We start from the raw sequence: 15,225 nt of genomic DNA on the forward strand, positions 1-15,225 counted from the left end.
GTGTATCCGAACCCTTTGTATGGTGAATTGAATGGTTTGAGGCTGCAGCTCTCTGGGGTAAGAAGTGCTCTGCAGGGGCAAAATACAGTATATGAAATTACTGTTCTTGATTGTGCTTGAGAGATGTTCAGTCCCAAGTAGATGCCTGAGAGGGAACTTGCAGAAGCAGAAATTGTGCTTCTCCCCACAGTCAGAGTCGTACCAGAACAAGTACTGGGCTTGGTGCTGGAATTCAACACTGATGGGTGTCTTGGTTGTCTGATGGAATACCACTTCCATGTTTCAGAGCCAAAAAAAGGTTCTTCCTTTCTGCTACTACTTTTCTGCAATGTACTGAGCCAGGTTATGTTAATTCACTGAGAGGGGACAAAACAGCCTCTGCAGATCCCTACTAAAATTGAACTTTATGTAGAGGACAAGCTAACTAGCTCACCTGGGTGTTTGTAGGAGCAGATGTTCAGAGAATGTAGATGACTTTACTTGTGCTGTCCTTTTCAAAATCTATCTGCAGTGTTTTTACATTTTAATCATTATCTTTAGACTAATTTCCTGTTATGTTTATAAAATCTCAACCCTTAAAGACCATAAAACTGACAAACTTCCTAAGGAATAAGTAAAAATAAAGTCTCCAGCCCCACAGCAGGCTCATTTGATATGGTGACCTTTCTGTAAGTTGTGTTTTTTTTTTTCTTTCTAATGAAATTTGCTTTGTTTCTAAGGGAAAGAGGTGATGAAAGTAATGCATTATGTTTCTAGGATTTATTTATATCTATATAGTTAATTTTGATCTATATGAAACAAAAAAAATCAAGGTGCCTTAGTCCTTTGTTTTGTATTTTAGATTGAGAATCTTATTTTACTTTAAATGCATTTTTAAAGTTGGTTCCTCTCATTAGTGATACTAAGCTCTCTGGGAAAGGGTCTTATTTCTGAAACTAGCAGTCACATGTGTTCAAATATTCTCCTGCATTATTCAAAACACCTACAGCTGAGTGTGTAACTTAGGCAACCTGGCTTGATGCTGAATAATGTAGTCACTGCCTTGACATTCGGAAAGATGTCTGTACCCAACAAATGCTATTTTTATGTGTGTTATCTTGTTGCTTGAGGGATCATGGCAAATTAGACTGCATGTAATATTTTTTCCCCAAAAAAAGTAGAGGATTTGGATGTGTATTTATGTTTTCTTTGATTGTTTCTTTTCCTCTGCCTTTGTTAATTATCTCAATGCCTTTTTAAAGCTGATGACTAATTGCGATTGAAGTACATTTAATCTGGAGCACAAAACTTTGTGCTATGTTAAGTCTCTCGTCAGGAAACCAAGTATTAGAGTTGTTTGGTTTCTTATTTCCGAGGCTTTTTAATGACAGCATAAATATTCAGGCTGACTCTAAATATGTCATTACAGCTGGCTATTGGCCAGATGTTCTTCTTTATTGCCTGGCTTGGTGTGGAGGAAAGAGCAGGAAGCAGCAATCCTGATGCACACTGTCCCAATGCATGCTGTCCTCAGCTTCTGGCAGATCATCTGGGTTATCCCACAAGAATATAAACTTCCAGCCAGCATGAGTGGTGGAGTGAGCTGCTGTTTCACTGTCCCTGCGTGCTACTTCCCTCTCTTCTCCTCAGCAGGTTAGAAAATCCTGTGGTGCTGCTGCCTGTGGGAGGTGGACTGGTTCAGCTTTTCCCCTGGGGAAGAGGATTTCAGGAAGAGGTTTTCTTTTTAGAGCGTACAGGATTGGTGCAGGCCTTTGAGATGAGTTAGGTGTGTAGATGTGAAGCAGTTTACTGCTTTAATTCTACCCTTTGAGCCACACCTTCAGTCCTCAGAGGGAATAAAACTTACAGGGAACAGAGCTAATGGCATGAGAGGAGGAAATTGGAGAACAGAGAGGGGTGCTGAGTATGCACCTGCAGTGTCTAGGGTTTTGCTTCAAAATTCCCTAGCCCTTGGCTGTTTCACAGGAATCCTGGCTTGTGTGAGTGATGGCTTTGGTAGGACAACTCAGGAGAAGGTTTGGGTGCATTTTATGTTGTGATAAATGTCAGTGACCTCCTGGAGTCAGCAAGGAGCTGAGACTGGGCTTGGCATTAGTGCCCTTATTTATTCCACGTGAACAGCTGGCAGTGCTTTCAAAATATGAATAGCCACAGAGGCTGGAAAGTAAAGGAGAATTAGACCATGAAGTACGGGAGGAAAACAGGAAAACATTTTCTTAGGCTCCAGGGTTGTTCACGGGAGGATACCAGCCTTATTTTTATTCTCAGATTTGTAATGGCTTCTTAGTTACTTTGGAAAACGTTTAAAACTTAATCATAGATCAAGTGACAATAGGAAGGGCTCTCTCCCAGGTGCTGAGGCAACTTAATTAGCAACAAATCACTGGAAGCAGGAGATTCTGGCCCCATGTCACCGCAGAACTGCATGGGTGAGAGTTCGTTCCCTCCCATGCTGTAAAACTTGTCCCATAATTCATGGTTTCGGGAGACTAGTTAACGTTACTTCCTGACCGTGCAGGTTAGCTGTACCTACACACCCCTGACAAGGCAACCAGCCGCTCTAAGCTTTGCGAGCAGCATCCCGGCTGTCCCCAGCAGCACTGACTCCAGAACCCGGCTCTCCTGCCGCACACGGATGAGGCGGGGTGCCACGCCCGGCCGCAGAGGGGGTACGCTTTTTATAGCTTAGCACCCTTGAGGGTTTTTCTGCTTCAGTAGCCGTGAAATCCGCATCGGAGGCTGGGCTGGGCTGGGCTGCCCCTCGGAGCTCGTCCAGCGCCCCCCGAGCTGCGGCTGCGGGGAGCGGGCGGGGAGGGGCTGGGGAGCCCGGCTCCAGCGCGGAGCCTTCCCCTTGGCTCCCTGCGCCGGCTGCGGGAGGGCGCGGCGGGGTGGGGACGAGAGGAAGGAGCGGAGCCTCCCCCCGGGCCGGGCTGCGCAGCTCGGCCGGCGGCCCCTGCCTGGGCGAGCGCGGCGCGGAGGGCGGAGACCCGCGGGCGGCCGGGCCATGTCGGAGCCGGAGAGCGGTGCTGCAGGTGAGGGGGAGCTCCCGCCGGGTCCCCGCCGCAATGCGGGGGCGGCACAGCCCGGCCGAGCGGCCCCCGGCTCATCGGGGGAAGCGATCTGGAGCCGGAGCCCCGGGCGGCGGGGAGGGAGAGGCGGCGGGCGGTGGTCCCGCGTCCGTGCGGGAGCGGGGGGCTGCGGGAGCGGGGGGCTGCGGGAGCGGGGGGCTGCGGGAGCGGGGAGCGGCCTGGCTGCAGAGCCCGGCCCCGCGCCCGCTGCGGGGCTTCCGCGGCTCTCCGCGCCCCGTTCCCGAGGGAGGAGGTGCGGCAGAGCGGGAGCGGATCCAGGTGGAAAAAAACAATGCGTCTGCATGGCCGGGCCGGGGCCGGCGTCGGGCCGGGGCTGTGCGGCGGGCGCGGCTGCACCTCGTCCCTGCCGGCGGGGGCCGCCGCGGCTGCGGGGTCTGCCCTTCCCAGCAGCGGCCCCGGGGGAGAGGGGAGAGGGTTTGGGCTGGAAGTCGCGGGCTCATGCTGAAATAAAGGAAGGCATCTTTTTTTTTAGTAGCTAGCCACATGGGCTTGAAGAAGAAAGAGCTGGCAGGTCGGTGGGAGAGACAGCGCGGTCCTGGCATCCTGGCCCGGGAGGCTGGAGGGGTCCCAGGGAGGTGTAGGGAGGGGATGGAACCCGAGGGGTTCTGTTTTACCACGTTAACGGCTCTGCGGGTCTCTCCGACTTTGCAAACTTGATGTATCAGCTGAGATGATCGGAAACAAAGGTTCTGTGGTTTTGGTCCTGATGATAAAAATAACACAGCCTTTGCAGGACAGGGGTGGTCTCTCCTTGTGTGGGGAGGGAACTGGAGGAGGGAGAAGCGTTCCTAGGATACAAATGGTATGGGTGAATAACCCTAAGGGAAATGCAAACTCAGCCTGATTTAATTTGATCTCTCCATCCTTTCTTCCTCAGTGTATACTGCAAAGATGTGAGGAGCCTGTAATGTTGAGCCTAAGGTGCTGGCAATAATGTACAAGGAAGCTTAAAAGGTTGAGTTTATACAGATCATAATGGGATTTGGGGGAATATTTTTAATCAAATAGCTTAATTGCAGTGCCAATGAAATGAAAGAGTAATAAAATATCAATTTTTAAAAACCATGAAGACAATACTTTAAAACTAATTAAATATTGAAGATGACCTGCTCTACTGGGTTCCCTCCCTGCCCCCTCTCCCCCATCTACATGTTCTCTCAGAGCTTCCTAAATAACGTCTCTAATGTCTTTTAGGTTTGAAATAACCTGTAGTGATTTTCTAGCGTGCAGCTGACAAAGGGAAGAACAGCCTGACAGATTCACTTGTCTTCCAGATGACAGGGTGTTGTGTGTTTTGTTTTCTGCAAAGTTGCAAGGCTAATGTCACGCAATGCTGAAATTAAGTAACTTGTGACACCGGGAGGATCTGTGCAGGAGGGATTTTGCTGGAATACAGGAGACTGTGTGGTAAGGCAGTCATTAGTTATGCCAGAAATCTTTATGTTCCTTCCATGGACTGGAATGCTGAAGCTGTCAGGAAAAAAAAAAAAAAAAGCAGCTTTGGGGATAAAGTGTGGTTTAGTGTGTGTTGTTGTATTAACAGCATTGGAGTTGCAGTCACTATTGTAGCATAGTGCAATGTGTAAAAGAAATGTCTATATGTAAAAGAGCCAAGTGTCGTATGCAGTGCCTGCCAGTCATTTTTATAGCTTCAGTTAGCACAGCATTGCGGTATCTGCAGCTCAGTTAGGATGAGCCTGGATGAAATTGTTCATACTCAGGAGTTGTTGCCTGTAAAGCTTCTAATTGCACTGACTTTGGGCATTTTTAAAGCCGTTGGCTCATAACTGGGTGATGCTAATTCAGCCGACAGGTTTTCCTTTATGGTGCTGTCACTCTGTAAGCTTTCAGTCTGAATATTTAGTTCACTCCCACTGGGATGGAAGTGGTGTTCCACAGAGCTGCCCTGCTCTCTACCTGCGAAGTTTCCCTAAAGCTGCAGTCAGCTGTAGTGTGGCTTATTTAGCTGGTGCACATATGGTGTAAGGGGGCTTTGTCCTAGTCCAGAGGGTGTAAGCAGGATCTCTCTCAAACACAACTGTCCCCAGGAGCTGGAAGAGGCAGCTGCAGCCTCAGATGTTGGCTCAAGTTAGAGCAGCCTTCTGGAGGACGGTTCTGTGCAGGGAGACCAGAATCCTGCCTCAGCTGCAGAAGGCTTGGTCCCTGCGTGTAAATACCAAGATTTAGGATCTAGTTTGCTTTCTGACTGTGTCAGTGGTAGCTGGGGCTAAATGCGAGTTGACTGGTGTCTCATCTTGTGCTCTTTACTGCTATATGCTTTTCTTTTTTTTAATTGAGTTGATGTGACTTGCCGTGGCCAACTTTTCCCATTTATGTGGGAATGCTGTTGAAATTTTTGAATTTCCTTCTGGATGCTACACCTGCTGTTGCAATTAAGTCTGGATTTTTTTTTTTTTTTAAGTTGCACGTGTGGTCAAATATTTTAAAATTTCTAGTTCCTTGTTCTTTCAAACTGTTCTAGGTGATTAGTTCACTTTTTGCTATCCTCTCCCATGAGTTCACTTATTCTAGCTATAATTGTACCAAGCAACTATCCCTTTTAAAATAAATAAATAAATAAATAAAATGATGCCTTTTCTATCCAAAGGATCCCATCCCCTCCATGTTCTGGACCTCAATTGGTTCTGCTTTTTGACAATGTGTCAGAAGGGATTTCACAAGTGTTTGACTTCAAAGACTGCACCATTTATGGCTTTAGAAACTTCTCTCTGTGGCTGTTTTAGTCTGTAGGCATTGTGAAGGAGCAGCTTGGCTTTTTTTGGTGTTTAAAAAAACTGTGCTGCCTATGAGTAAACAATAAGGGAAAATGTGAAAGAAATAATAAAAAAAATGCACTCAAATTAGGCTGTTCCAAGCAGGAGAACAAGAACAGTCATTATTTTAATTAGATATGAGGCAACATGACCTTTTTGGAGAGTTTGAATATATTCCTTGTATTTATTTTAAGTAGATGTTGACATTTTAGTGAATGTTGACAGCTTAGTGAAATCTTCAGAGTATTTTGTCTATCCATGAATGACTTCAGTTGGTTACTTACTCAGCTTCTGTAAGGCACTTGTCACTTTTCTATCAAACAGCCATGCTAGTTGAAAAAAGGAATGGGTGACACTCCAGGGTGCATCACTATCATGCACGCTTGTTCAGCAGTATTTCCCCAAAGAGGAAATAGAGAGAGAGAGAGAGAGAGCAGGAGGACTTGGAATCTGTTTGAGGAATGAACTCTGAAGTCCATCGGTTGCATTTGTAAATGGTACATTCACTTCACAGATGTTTTTCTGAAGAGTCTGCAGCTGTTCGGTCGTGTAAGGTCACAGATGCTGGTGTTGGGCTGATGAATGCTGCTGCCAAGTATGAACCTCAGTGTTCTGAAATGCCTCTGATATACCTGCAGACTTCTGTTTCTTCACTGTGACAAATGTTCTAGCTCCTGGGTCATTAAACTGAAACTGCCCCCTCTCAGTGACCACGCAAGTTTTTTGTCTTAAAAAGAGCATTTCATAACTCTCATTACTCAAAATATGTCAGCTATGGCCCATGTGCTGTGCTGTTAAGAATCACAGTAATATGCATTTAAAATAAACATGTGAATTTTAAATTTTGCCATAACTACTACTTGAGCAGTGACTTTGCAGTGTTTTGAAATTAGGATGGCAGTGTTGAACTGTGTAAGTAATGGGTGTTAAAACAGGAGATTCCATCAGAGTCTGTCTCGGAGGCTTTTGAGAAAGGTTTTCATGTAAATGAAAAGGAAAATGTAGTCAGTTCAAATAAGTAAGCAAATAGATACACTAAAATGCTTAAAAGATGGAGGTCAGCATTCAGGCTAGAAAGCCTTTGTTCTTTCCTAAGAGCTTGACTAAATGTCCTTCAGACTGCATCAGGGTGTGTCAAGGGCATCAGAAAGTGGCTTTATGAGCTGCATCAACATGGCCCATCATTGACACGCTGCTGTGATCTCTTCATGTGTGAGGGTCATTTGGTACTCACTGGCCCAAATTAGTATCTCTCTCATGATTGATTTGCAGGGCTCTAGGCATACAGATCAGTTTTAAAGGTGTCTTAATTTAAAAGTATGTCAGATCTGGAGAGGGTTTTTCTTATATCTGCTGTTTCTTACCTCATTTATTCCTCAGTGACTGAGTCAACACTGTGAGATTGTGCTCTACAAATGCAGTTTCTGAGGGGTACTGAAAAATATTTTTCATAATTCTTATAATTTGAAGTCCAGAAAGAAGTGTGTATGTGAATGGATTTTCACAGTAGCAATTTCATGTCATCTGAAGGACTTTATTCACTTTTTCTCTCTCAAGAGAAACTCTGTTGCAGGAGCTTACCCAACCTGCACTGGTTTCCTTGGGGAAGGAGGCAGAGGTAAATTATTCTCCTTATGCTACTTCCTTCTCCCATAGGGAATATTCTGGGAACACTGCTTTGATTTGTCTGTTTCTGGATACATTTTATGTTCTTAGTGCTGTTCGGGATCACTCTAGGGTTGCAGCAGAGTCTGTCAAAGGGTTTTACAGTCCCGAGCGCTCTGTGCCTGCCTGTCCTGCACAGCCTTTCCTTGTGAGGTTTTGAGCGCTTGTATTCACACCTCCTTTTATTCTGTTCCCTGTGAGATCTGAAGAGTGGGTGTCTCTCTCCTCATTACAGCAGTTTGGCTGTTTTTCTCTGTTAAGTGATAATAACAACATTAAAATTACAGTTTCTTAAGTATGTCCTTGTCACCTCCTAGTCATTGTTTGGGAAATGCATTCCTGTGAGAATTTGGTCATGTGGATTTCATCATTGTTTGAGGACTCTTGATGCTTTCTCCATCATCATCTTTTTTTTTTTTTTTTAAAGATCAAAATACCTGTGGTTATACTAGGCTGACTGGAAACTAGCCTGCCTCCCTGGTGCCAAACAGATCCAACAAATTTAACATCTCTTTCTTAAGTTTCCATGGATACCTTAGTGGAGCACATGCTGTAATCAGAACGGCAGGGCATGCTGTTTACAAAAGCTTTCAGTATTGTCATTATGGAACTGCTGCACTCAAAAATCAACCTCTTGTAGTAGCTCTCTTACTCAGCTATGCTCCTGTTATGATTTTAGCCATAGGAACTCCTTTGCAGGCTGTGGCTATACCATCTGCTTGTCATCATGACACTGTAACTTTCCAGTTGCTTTTCTGGCTGGTCGGTGTTCTCTGTGTGTGCATAGTCACGGGCATTTGGATGTAAGCTGGATGGGTGCTACTATAAAAACCTCTGGAAAGGTAATTTGGTTGCTGACTGCATGATTTTATGATCCACTCTTCAAATATTAAAATATCGACTTGCTTCTCTCCTCACAGAGTGTTTTTCTTTAAGCCTGATACCTGATCTGTTTTCTAGATCATAAAATAAAAATAATAAAGACACAAAGTTATTTTTGATTCAGCTGTGAGGTGTCCCTTGGAACCTAAATCGATACCTGTAGACTATGGATTCACAGATGATTTTGCTAATGAATTGTCAAATTTGACAGAATTTTTCCAGTTTTGTAATAACTGGTATTCTCCAACCTTGAAGAATATAAGGGGATTTCTATGTAGCATCAGTCGTGCTGGTTGCTATGAGAAAGAATAGTAGCAATAGTTATTGCAGTTTGACTGTCCTTCTTATCTGATCTCCCTCTTTCTTTGTGTTTTGTTTATTCTTTTTGAGGGGGGGAATATTTGTTTTTTACCTTTTGTCAAAACTCAAAAAATGTTTAAACCATGTTTGGGATTTCTAAAGATTGTGAATATGAAGGAGAAAAACATTTTAAAGTATTTTTACCAACTCGTGTTTCAACAAAAAAAGTCACTGTATTCATCCAGCTTGATGCATTGCAAGATACTTCAGGAGTCTTGGTAATTAAATCAGCTTATTGTCTTCTGAGGAAAAAGTACCCCCAAATGGTTGTTCTTGTGTGTGCTGGATACATGGTCCGGAAAAGCTGAATAGTAATTTTTTGTTCTCTCTCTGAATAATGTTCCTTTGAATACTTTGATCTAGAAAAGTCAGTCTAGGATCATGTTTTCAGGATACAGTTGCATTTTGAGATGGTTTTTATATAGGAACTTGAAGTAAAATAGGGATTTTTATAATGATAATATTTTGATCTTGCTCCTTTGAAAGACAAAAAACCCAACAAACCAACCAGCCTGCTGTCAGCTGGTAAGTGGTGGTTTTCCCAAAGAAACTGATGAGCATCAGAAATGTTCCATTTTATTAAAGTGGTCCTGGTATTCAGTGTCATTTCTGACAACCTTGTAGTGAACCAAGTAGTTAAGGAAGATGATGAGAGATGTGATGGTGAAGAAGAAGCAGCAGGAAGCTTTTTCTAGGAAGGTGTCTTCTCACAGAATCTAGGTTCTGTACAGCTGTGTTTTGTTTTCTGTTCCTTATGTCTTTATGTTTGGAAGCAAGAAGAGAGGAGTGGAGAGATGCAAGAAAGCAGTGCTTGCACAGAGGCAAATAGTGCAAGGCAGCCTGAAGGAAGCAAGTTTGTAGAAGAGGTTAGTTAGTGCATATTAAAGGTCTCTATTACTGAAGTGTATCTGTGGAATACTTGGATCCTGGAGAGATGTCTTCCACTACTTTGAGCTGCAAAACCTGTTGTTAACCCACCTTCATCACAACATGCAGCCTGACCTCTCCAACATGTAAACCAGGATCAGTTTTGTCACTCCTGGCAATGGTGTGTGTGTGTGGAAGAGCTGGAATCTAGGAAGAGAGCAATCACTGCAAGGTGCTGCCAGTGAGTTTTCCAAAGCCCAGGCTGTGGGGTGTGAGCAAGTTCTGAGCAAGTGGCAACTGTGTCAGGACTGGGAGGGAAGAGGGAGCTGACTGCTCCCATGAGCTGGAAAGCTCTCAGGTTACTCAAGGTGGATCTGGATGAAAGACCTTAGAGTGTAGATGGTGAATGGGTTTGAGTTTCAGGCAGCTTTAAGGTCAGACATGGTGAATAGTAAGGATCTAGCTGAGGTTTTACAGACCCAGTTGTGAAGTGTGCATGGAAGCGTAATAGGTCTTTTTTAGTCCAGCTTAACAACCATTAGTGAGGTCAGATCAGATCTAGGTAAAACAGTTTAAACTACGTCCTGTCAAAAAAGTGGAAAAGTGAACATAACCCTGTGACATTTTCAGAAGGTTATTGCAAGTTCTTGTGAGTTTCTTTCATCTTAAATTAAGTTCACAGAAAAAAAGTGATGTCTTTTGGCTTCCCTTTGCTGGTGAGGTGCAGGAAAATTACTGTTATCCACAAAGTGATGAGATGAACCTAGGGTTGTTTTTTGAAACTCTTAACAGTAAAATAAAAAAACCTGAATTTATCTTTAAAAGTTTCAAAGCATAGTGGGAAAGTAATTCCTCCAGTCAAATTGTAATCATTATGGGAGGCAATGCAGATGCATAAATGAAAAAAGGTCAAAGTTGTAATGAGGAACATGTCTTATTTTTAGAATTTTATCCAAAGAATCGGGAGGGGTTTTTTACTTAGGAAATTACTATCCTCTAATTGGTATCAAAGCAATGAATACCAACTCTTTGGGTAACCAATTTTTATGAAAGGGTTTCAGGAAACTTGGATTTGTGTCAGAGATTAGCTATGGCTGTATTCATAGAAAGGAAATGTATTGCAGTCTTCCACAGACCAGCTGGATGCCTACTGGCATTTTAAAACAAAGAACTCTGGTTCCATTGATGGTAATAGCAGTGGTGTCATTGGTTTCAGTAGAAACAGAAGGTTCTTACTTCTGATATGACATGTGAGATCTTTTTATTAAGCATAAGAATATTTTAAATGTGGTTTTTTTATTATTATTGTTTACTTCTCTCTGACTCTTTTGTTTTGGCTGTTGTTCTATGATTATTTTGAAAGGACATCTTTGTATTTGAAGTGAAGTGCTCTAGGTTGTCATATTACATTTGGAAGTGGTGGCATTTTCTTATTGCAAAGCAGAATCTCAGCAATAGGAACATCTGAATAAGGTTTTCTTCATCAATGCAGCAGTTGCCAGGTGATAGCAATGGGATAAACTCTTCCTTGCCTTTTGTGCAAACACCATTAGCAAGCTTTACTTTAAGCAACATTATTGATGCTCAAAATGGTATATAATGTTTTGAGTGAAAAACAATGTTTTAATTCTATTATTTTATTTCCTGATGGCTATTCTGTACCCGTATTGCAGTCTGTATGTCTTTATTTATTTATTTAATTTAAACAAAATAAACCCCAGGGATATCGCCTGAATGGAAAATGAAGAATTTGGCCAAGGCCAGAAACCAGACTGAGATCATAGCTACACATAGGAGTGACTCTCACCAGCTGCTGGGTGGCTGGAAGTTCCAGATAAATGGCCATCAGATAGGTGCAGGTGTTTGATCCGTGAAAATGCTCAGTATTTGTGTGGTAGATTCAGTTCACTTGGATTTATTGCAGCCATAAAGATCTGCAATAGAGGCATTTTTAGTAGGTCTAATGCATCCTGAGTAACCCTCTGCATCCGCCTACAAATAAGTGAGAGGCTAAATGGATTTGGCATATGGAACAGTGAATATGCATTATACATACCAAAAAGAGTTACTGCAGCTTTCCTTTTGAGGCAAAGTGTTGTACTGCAGGCATACTCAGTTGGGAGTTTGGGAGAACCTGGAAAAGGGTGTGGGATCTAGGTCTTCAACTCAGCCAGAGGCTCAGCTCTGCCTGGAATTCATTGAGTTGTACATTATGGAATGAAAAAAAAAAAAATTACTTACTATGAAATCACTTCTTAAAATGCTAGAAATATGATCTGAAATAGCGAATGGTACTGATACCACTGTTGACTCATAAAATCATGAGAAGAGTTTAATGAGCAAGTGTTTGATTTGTGACCACCATGGCAGGATAGGAATAGAAATAAACTGAAAATACGTTTATTGGGGTAGAGCAGCAGACACCCACGTTCAGGGGTATTCCTACAGAGAGATGATTTTTTAGTGGTCCTGTCTATCTTCTGGTTTGCAGAACATCCATTAGAGAGGCAGACCATGATGAGTCCCTTTCTTGGGGACTTGGAGCTTGGTACCTTATTTCTTCTTCTTTCTGTCTTTGTTTCTTTTCTGTGTGATAAAATAGTGACATGAAACATACTCAGAAACGTCTCCCCTTCCCTGACTTGACTGCGTTTCTGTGCTTTATACTGTTGAGCACCATATCGTGCCTCCTGAACTTCTGCTTTTACTTGTTTTGTTGAATTCTTACTTAAAGACAGTGCACACTTGCAAAAACTTTTGCTTATCTGTTTTCTTATTACTTGGGTTGCAGGGATCCTTCTGTTAGCAGATAATTCACTGCTGTGGCATGCCACCAACTGTTGAAATGAATGATTTCCCCAGTACATGAAGCTGAAAATTTTCCTGATGCCTGGTGTAGCTGAATTATGTAAGGTTAAATATGTAATAAAAGCTGAGTTTGATAGAAGATTCTATGTAGCTGCTGAAAAAAGATTTTTTTTGTTTCAGTACAACCACCTTAGTGAGGTGTTACTGCAAGTTTAGCAGTAATCTTTCTTAAAGCAGGTTCATACCTGCTGTCTTAAAACTGATAATCTTGGAACCATAGTGGCACACATCTGATGCTTTCAGTGGTTCACTAAAACTCACTTATCTGGTCCTGGATAGGAATGCAGGGGCTCCCAAATAGAGAGAACAGTCAGATAGTCTTCCAGAGGAGATCAGCTTCCAATAACTGATTTTTCTAATTAACTAATAGCTTGGTCCAGCTCTCCAGATCTCCTAAAAATTCAGATTCAGCTGAATGTGCTATTAGTGAAATATTCACGCTGCATCAGCTAAATTTTTATAAAAGCTGTGGACTTTGCTTTTACTCTGTATTCTGTGACACTTAAAGGTTGATCCTTCATTGCATTTTGTCATCAGTGAAGCTGGAAATCTGGAATGTGGCTAATCATTTACTGAAAAACAGAAAAAGCTAAACTGATTAGCTAGTGCAGGCAGCTACATTAAAAAAAAAAAAAAAAAACCACCAAAAAACCCTTGGATGTGTTTAGATTAAAAGAAGAAATAAATTAAATCTGCTGAGTCAGCAGTTGCAGCTAGTATAATAATGGACATAATTCATTATTAATCTAGAATGTGCTGATCTCATAATTTCAGCAGTTCTCTAATTGTTTGGGAATTTGCAAATACCCTTTGAATGTAAAAAAAAAAAAAAAAAAAAAGCTGAAAAAGAGTCTTCTCTATTTTCCCTTTCTCCTTTGGTCACCTTGAAAATGCAGTAGATGTTCTTTAGCAATTGCTTACCTTAGCACTAAAGTCAGAAGTTGTAATGATGTGCTTGCATCATTCTGTCATGATTTAGTTTAATTATCAAAACCCCTGATATAAAGTCATATTACAGGCTAATGGTCATAAGCATCAATGTGCTCATTGAGAAGTTTGTGTCACACATAGAAGATTATTTTAAATACTGGTGTAAGTATTGGAAGACTTAATATAATTTGGATTCTAGATCAGATTCCTCAATTAATTATGGCATGTAATTTGTCAATAATTAAATACTGATTTGACTCATGCTGGTTAGCTATATGTTTTTTCATAGTGTGTAGATTGGCACAGATGGAGATCCTTGGTAAACATGGGAGATAAAGCTGGAACTTGAGCTGTGTGGTAAACTAAAATCACAGAATTGTCATGGTTGGAAAGGACCTCTGAGTCCAACTACTGGCTCATGTTCATCCAGCTCTCAACCAGCACCCCCAGGCCCTTTTCTGCAGAGCCTCACTACCCTCAGTTGTGTTTTTTTTGTTACAGAAGCCTTAATAAGTCATCCTGCTTTTAAGAACTGTTCCAAATACCATGATACTACCCAGGACATATTTTTAAATTGTTAGGAAGGAGAGTTTACTCATAAAGGCTGGTCATTTTTTTGTTGCATGATTGCAAATCACGTTCCTTGCAACCCTTTTCCCATTCTCTGTCTTGGTACAGATGCTTTTTTTCTGCCAGATCAACCAGTCACAATCCTTTGGAAATAAGAGATTTTTGTATATCCAGCTCTTCCTGCAATTTTTTTTGCCCAAGCAAACGCTAACTCGACAAAATACAAAAGTTCACACATAAGTATGTTTTAATACCTTTAAGTTTCGATAGGGCAGATAGTATAATGTTAGAAATTTCCTAATTGCATTTGCTTATAACAACAGTTTCACTACTTGTTAGGAGAACTCTTGGTGTTAAATCCAGGGTGAATGACTTGCAAGCCATTTTTGGCACATGCCAACCGCTCTGATAAATTACTTTTTAACTTCCCAGTATCCTGAACTACACTCGTTCAGGTTTGTAGCTCTGCAAGCTCTGTGGCTGAGTCAGAGCCTCTTTGAGCAGCTGAGTTACAATGGAACAATTAGAGCCACCCGGGTTATTGCACATGATTAGTTTCTACTCTCATGAAATGAGTTGCTGTGCCATGCAAGTGCTGCTTGTGCCCACGTGAGAGCAACTCTACAGAATCACTGTAACAGGACATTTTGGTGAAAGTTTTAGTTTGTTTTCCTTTAGAGATTGTAGTATTGCCTTCTACTATATTCCCCTCTTGATCCAACATAACTCTAGGCTGGGGGAAGGTAGGACTCATTGTAGAATTATTTTCTTTAGCTGAATATTCACAGAAGCAGCAGTGAACACAGAGGGGTCATGAGTTTGGAAGGATTTTTTTCGTCTGGTCAAAAAATACTGATAAATCACCAAAAGCTTAACATTCCAGCAGAGTTGAGCAGGTTGATGATAATTAGAAAATGTTAGCCCTTCCACAAATCCAGCCTTTATGTATAAGTTTTCAAGAGCATTCTGAAACCGAAACGGACAATTTATTTTAAAGATTTTTAATGAAAATATCTGTTTTAGAGTTATTTTCTGCTGGCAGCTAAGACAGACCTGATCTCTACTTACCATTTTTTATTTTTTAGCAAGTATTTTAATACTTCTGGAGACAGTGTCCTTGTACACATTTTGACACCTCTGGATTATCACAAGTTAATTGGGTTGAATATATTAGCTATACAGCATCATCTGAGTTAGCACAGTCATGGATGTATATGAGT

The 15,225-nt window shown here is 41.9% G+C and overlaps 1 protein-coding gene across 2 annotated transcripts in view; it reads left to right on the forward strand.

Annotated features, from left to right (window-relative positions):
- Positions 1 to 2,537: 2,537 nt before the first annotated feature.
- The window catches only part of HSPA12A (heat shock protein family A (Hsp70) member 12A), a 55,281-nt gene continuing 42,593 nt past the window's right edge, over positions 2,538 to 15,225 (forward strand). The window contains exon 1 of one of the 2 annotated variants that reach the window (XM_051619133.1): positions 2,538 to 2,669. In XM_051619133.1, coding sequence (XP_051475093.1) covers positions 2,636 to 2,669 — 34 coding nt within the window. In that variant the 5' untranslated portion in view covers positions 2,538 to 2,635. Of the gene's footprint in view, positions 2,670 to 2,963; positions 3,033 to 15,225 lie in introns of those variants that run through there. The other variant, XM_051619134.1, reaches the window with a different exon arrangement.

This window comes from Apus apus, chromosome 4, assembly GCF_020740795.1.
Source record: "Apus apus isolate bApuApu2 chromosome 4, bApuApu2.pri.cur, whole genome shotgun sequence".
Classification (NCBI taxonomy): domain Eukaryota; kingdom Metazoa; phylum Chordata; class Aves; order Apodiformes; family Apodidae; genus Apus; species Apus apus.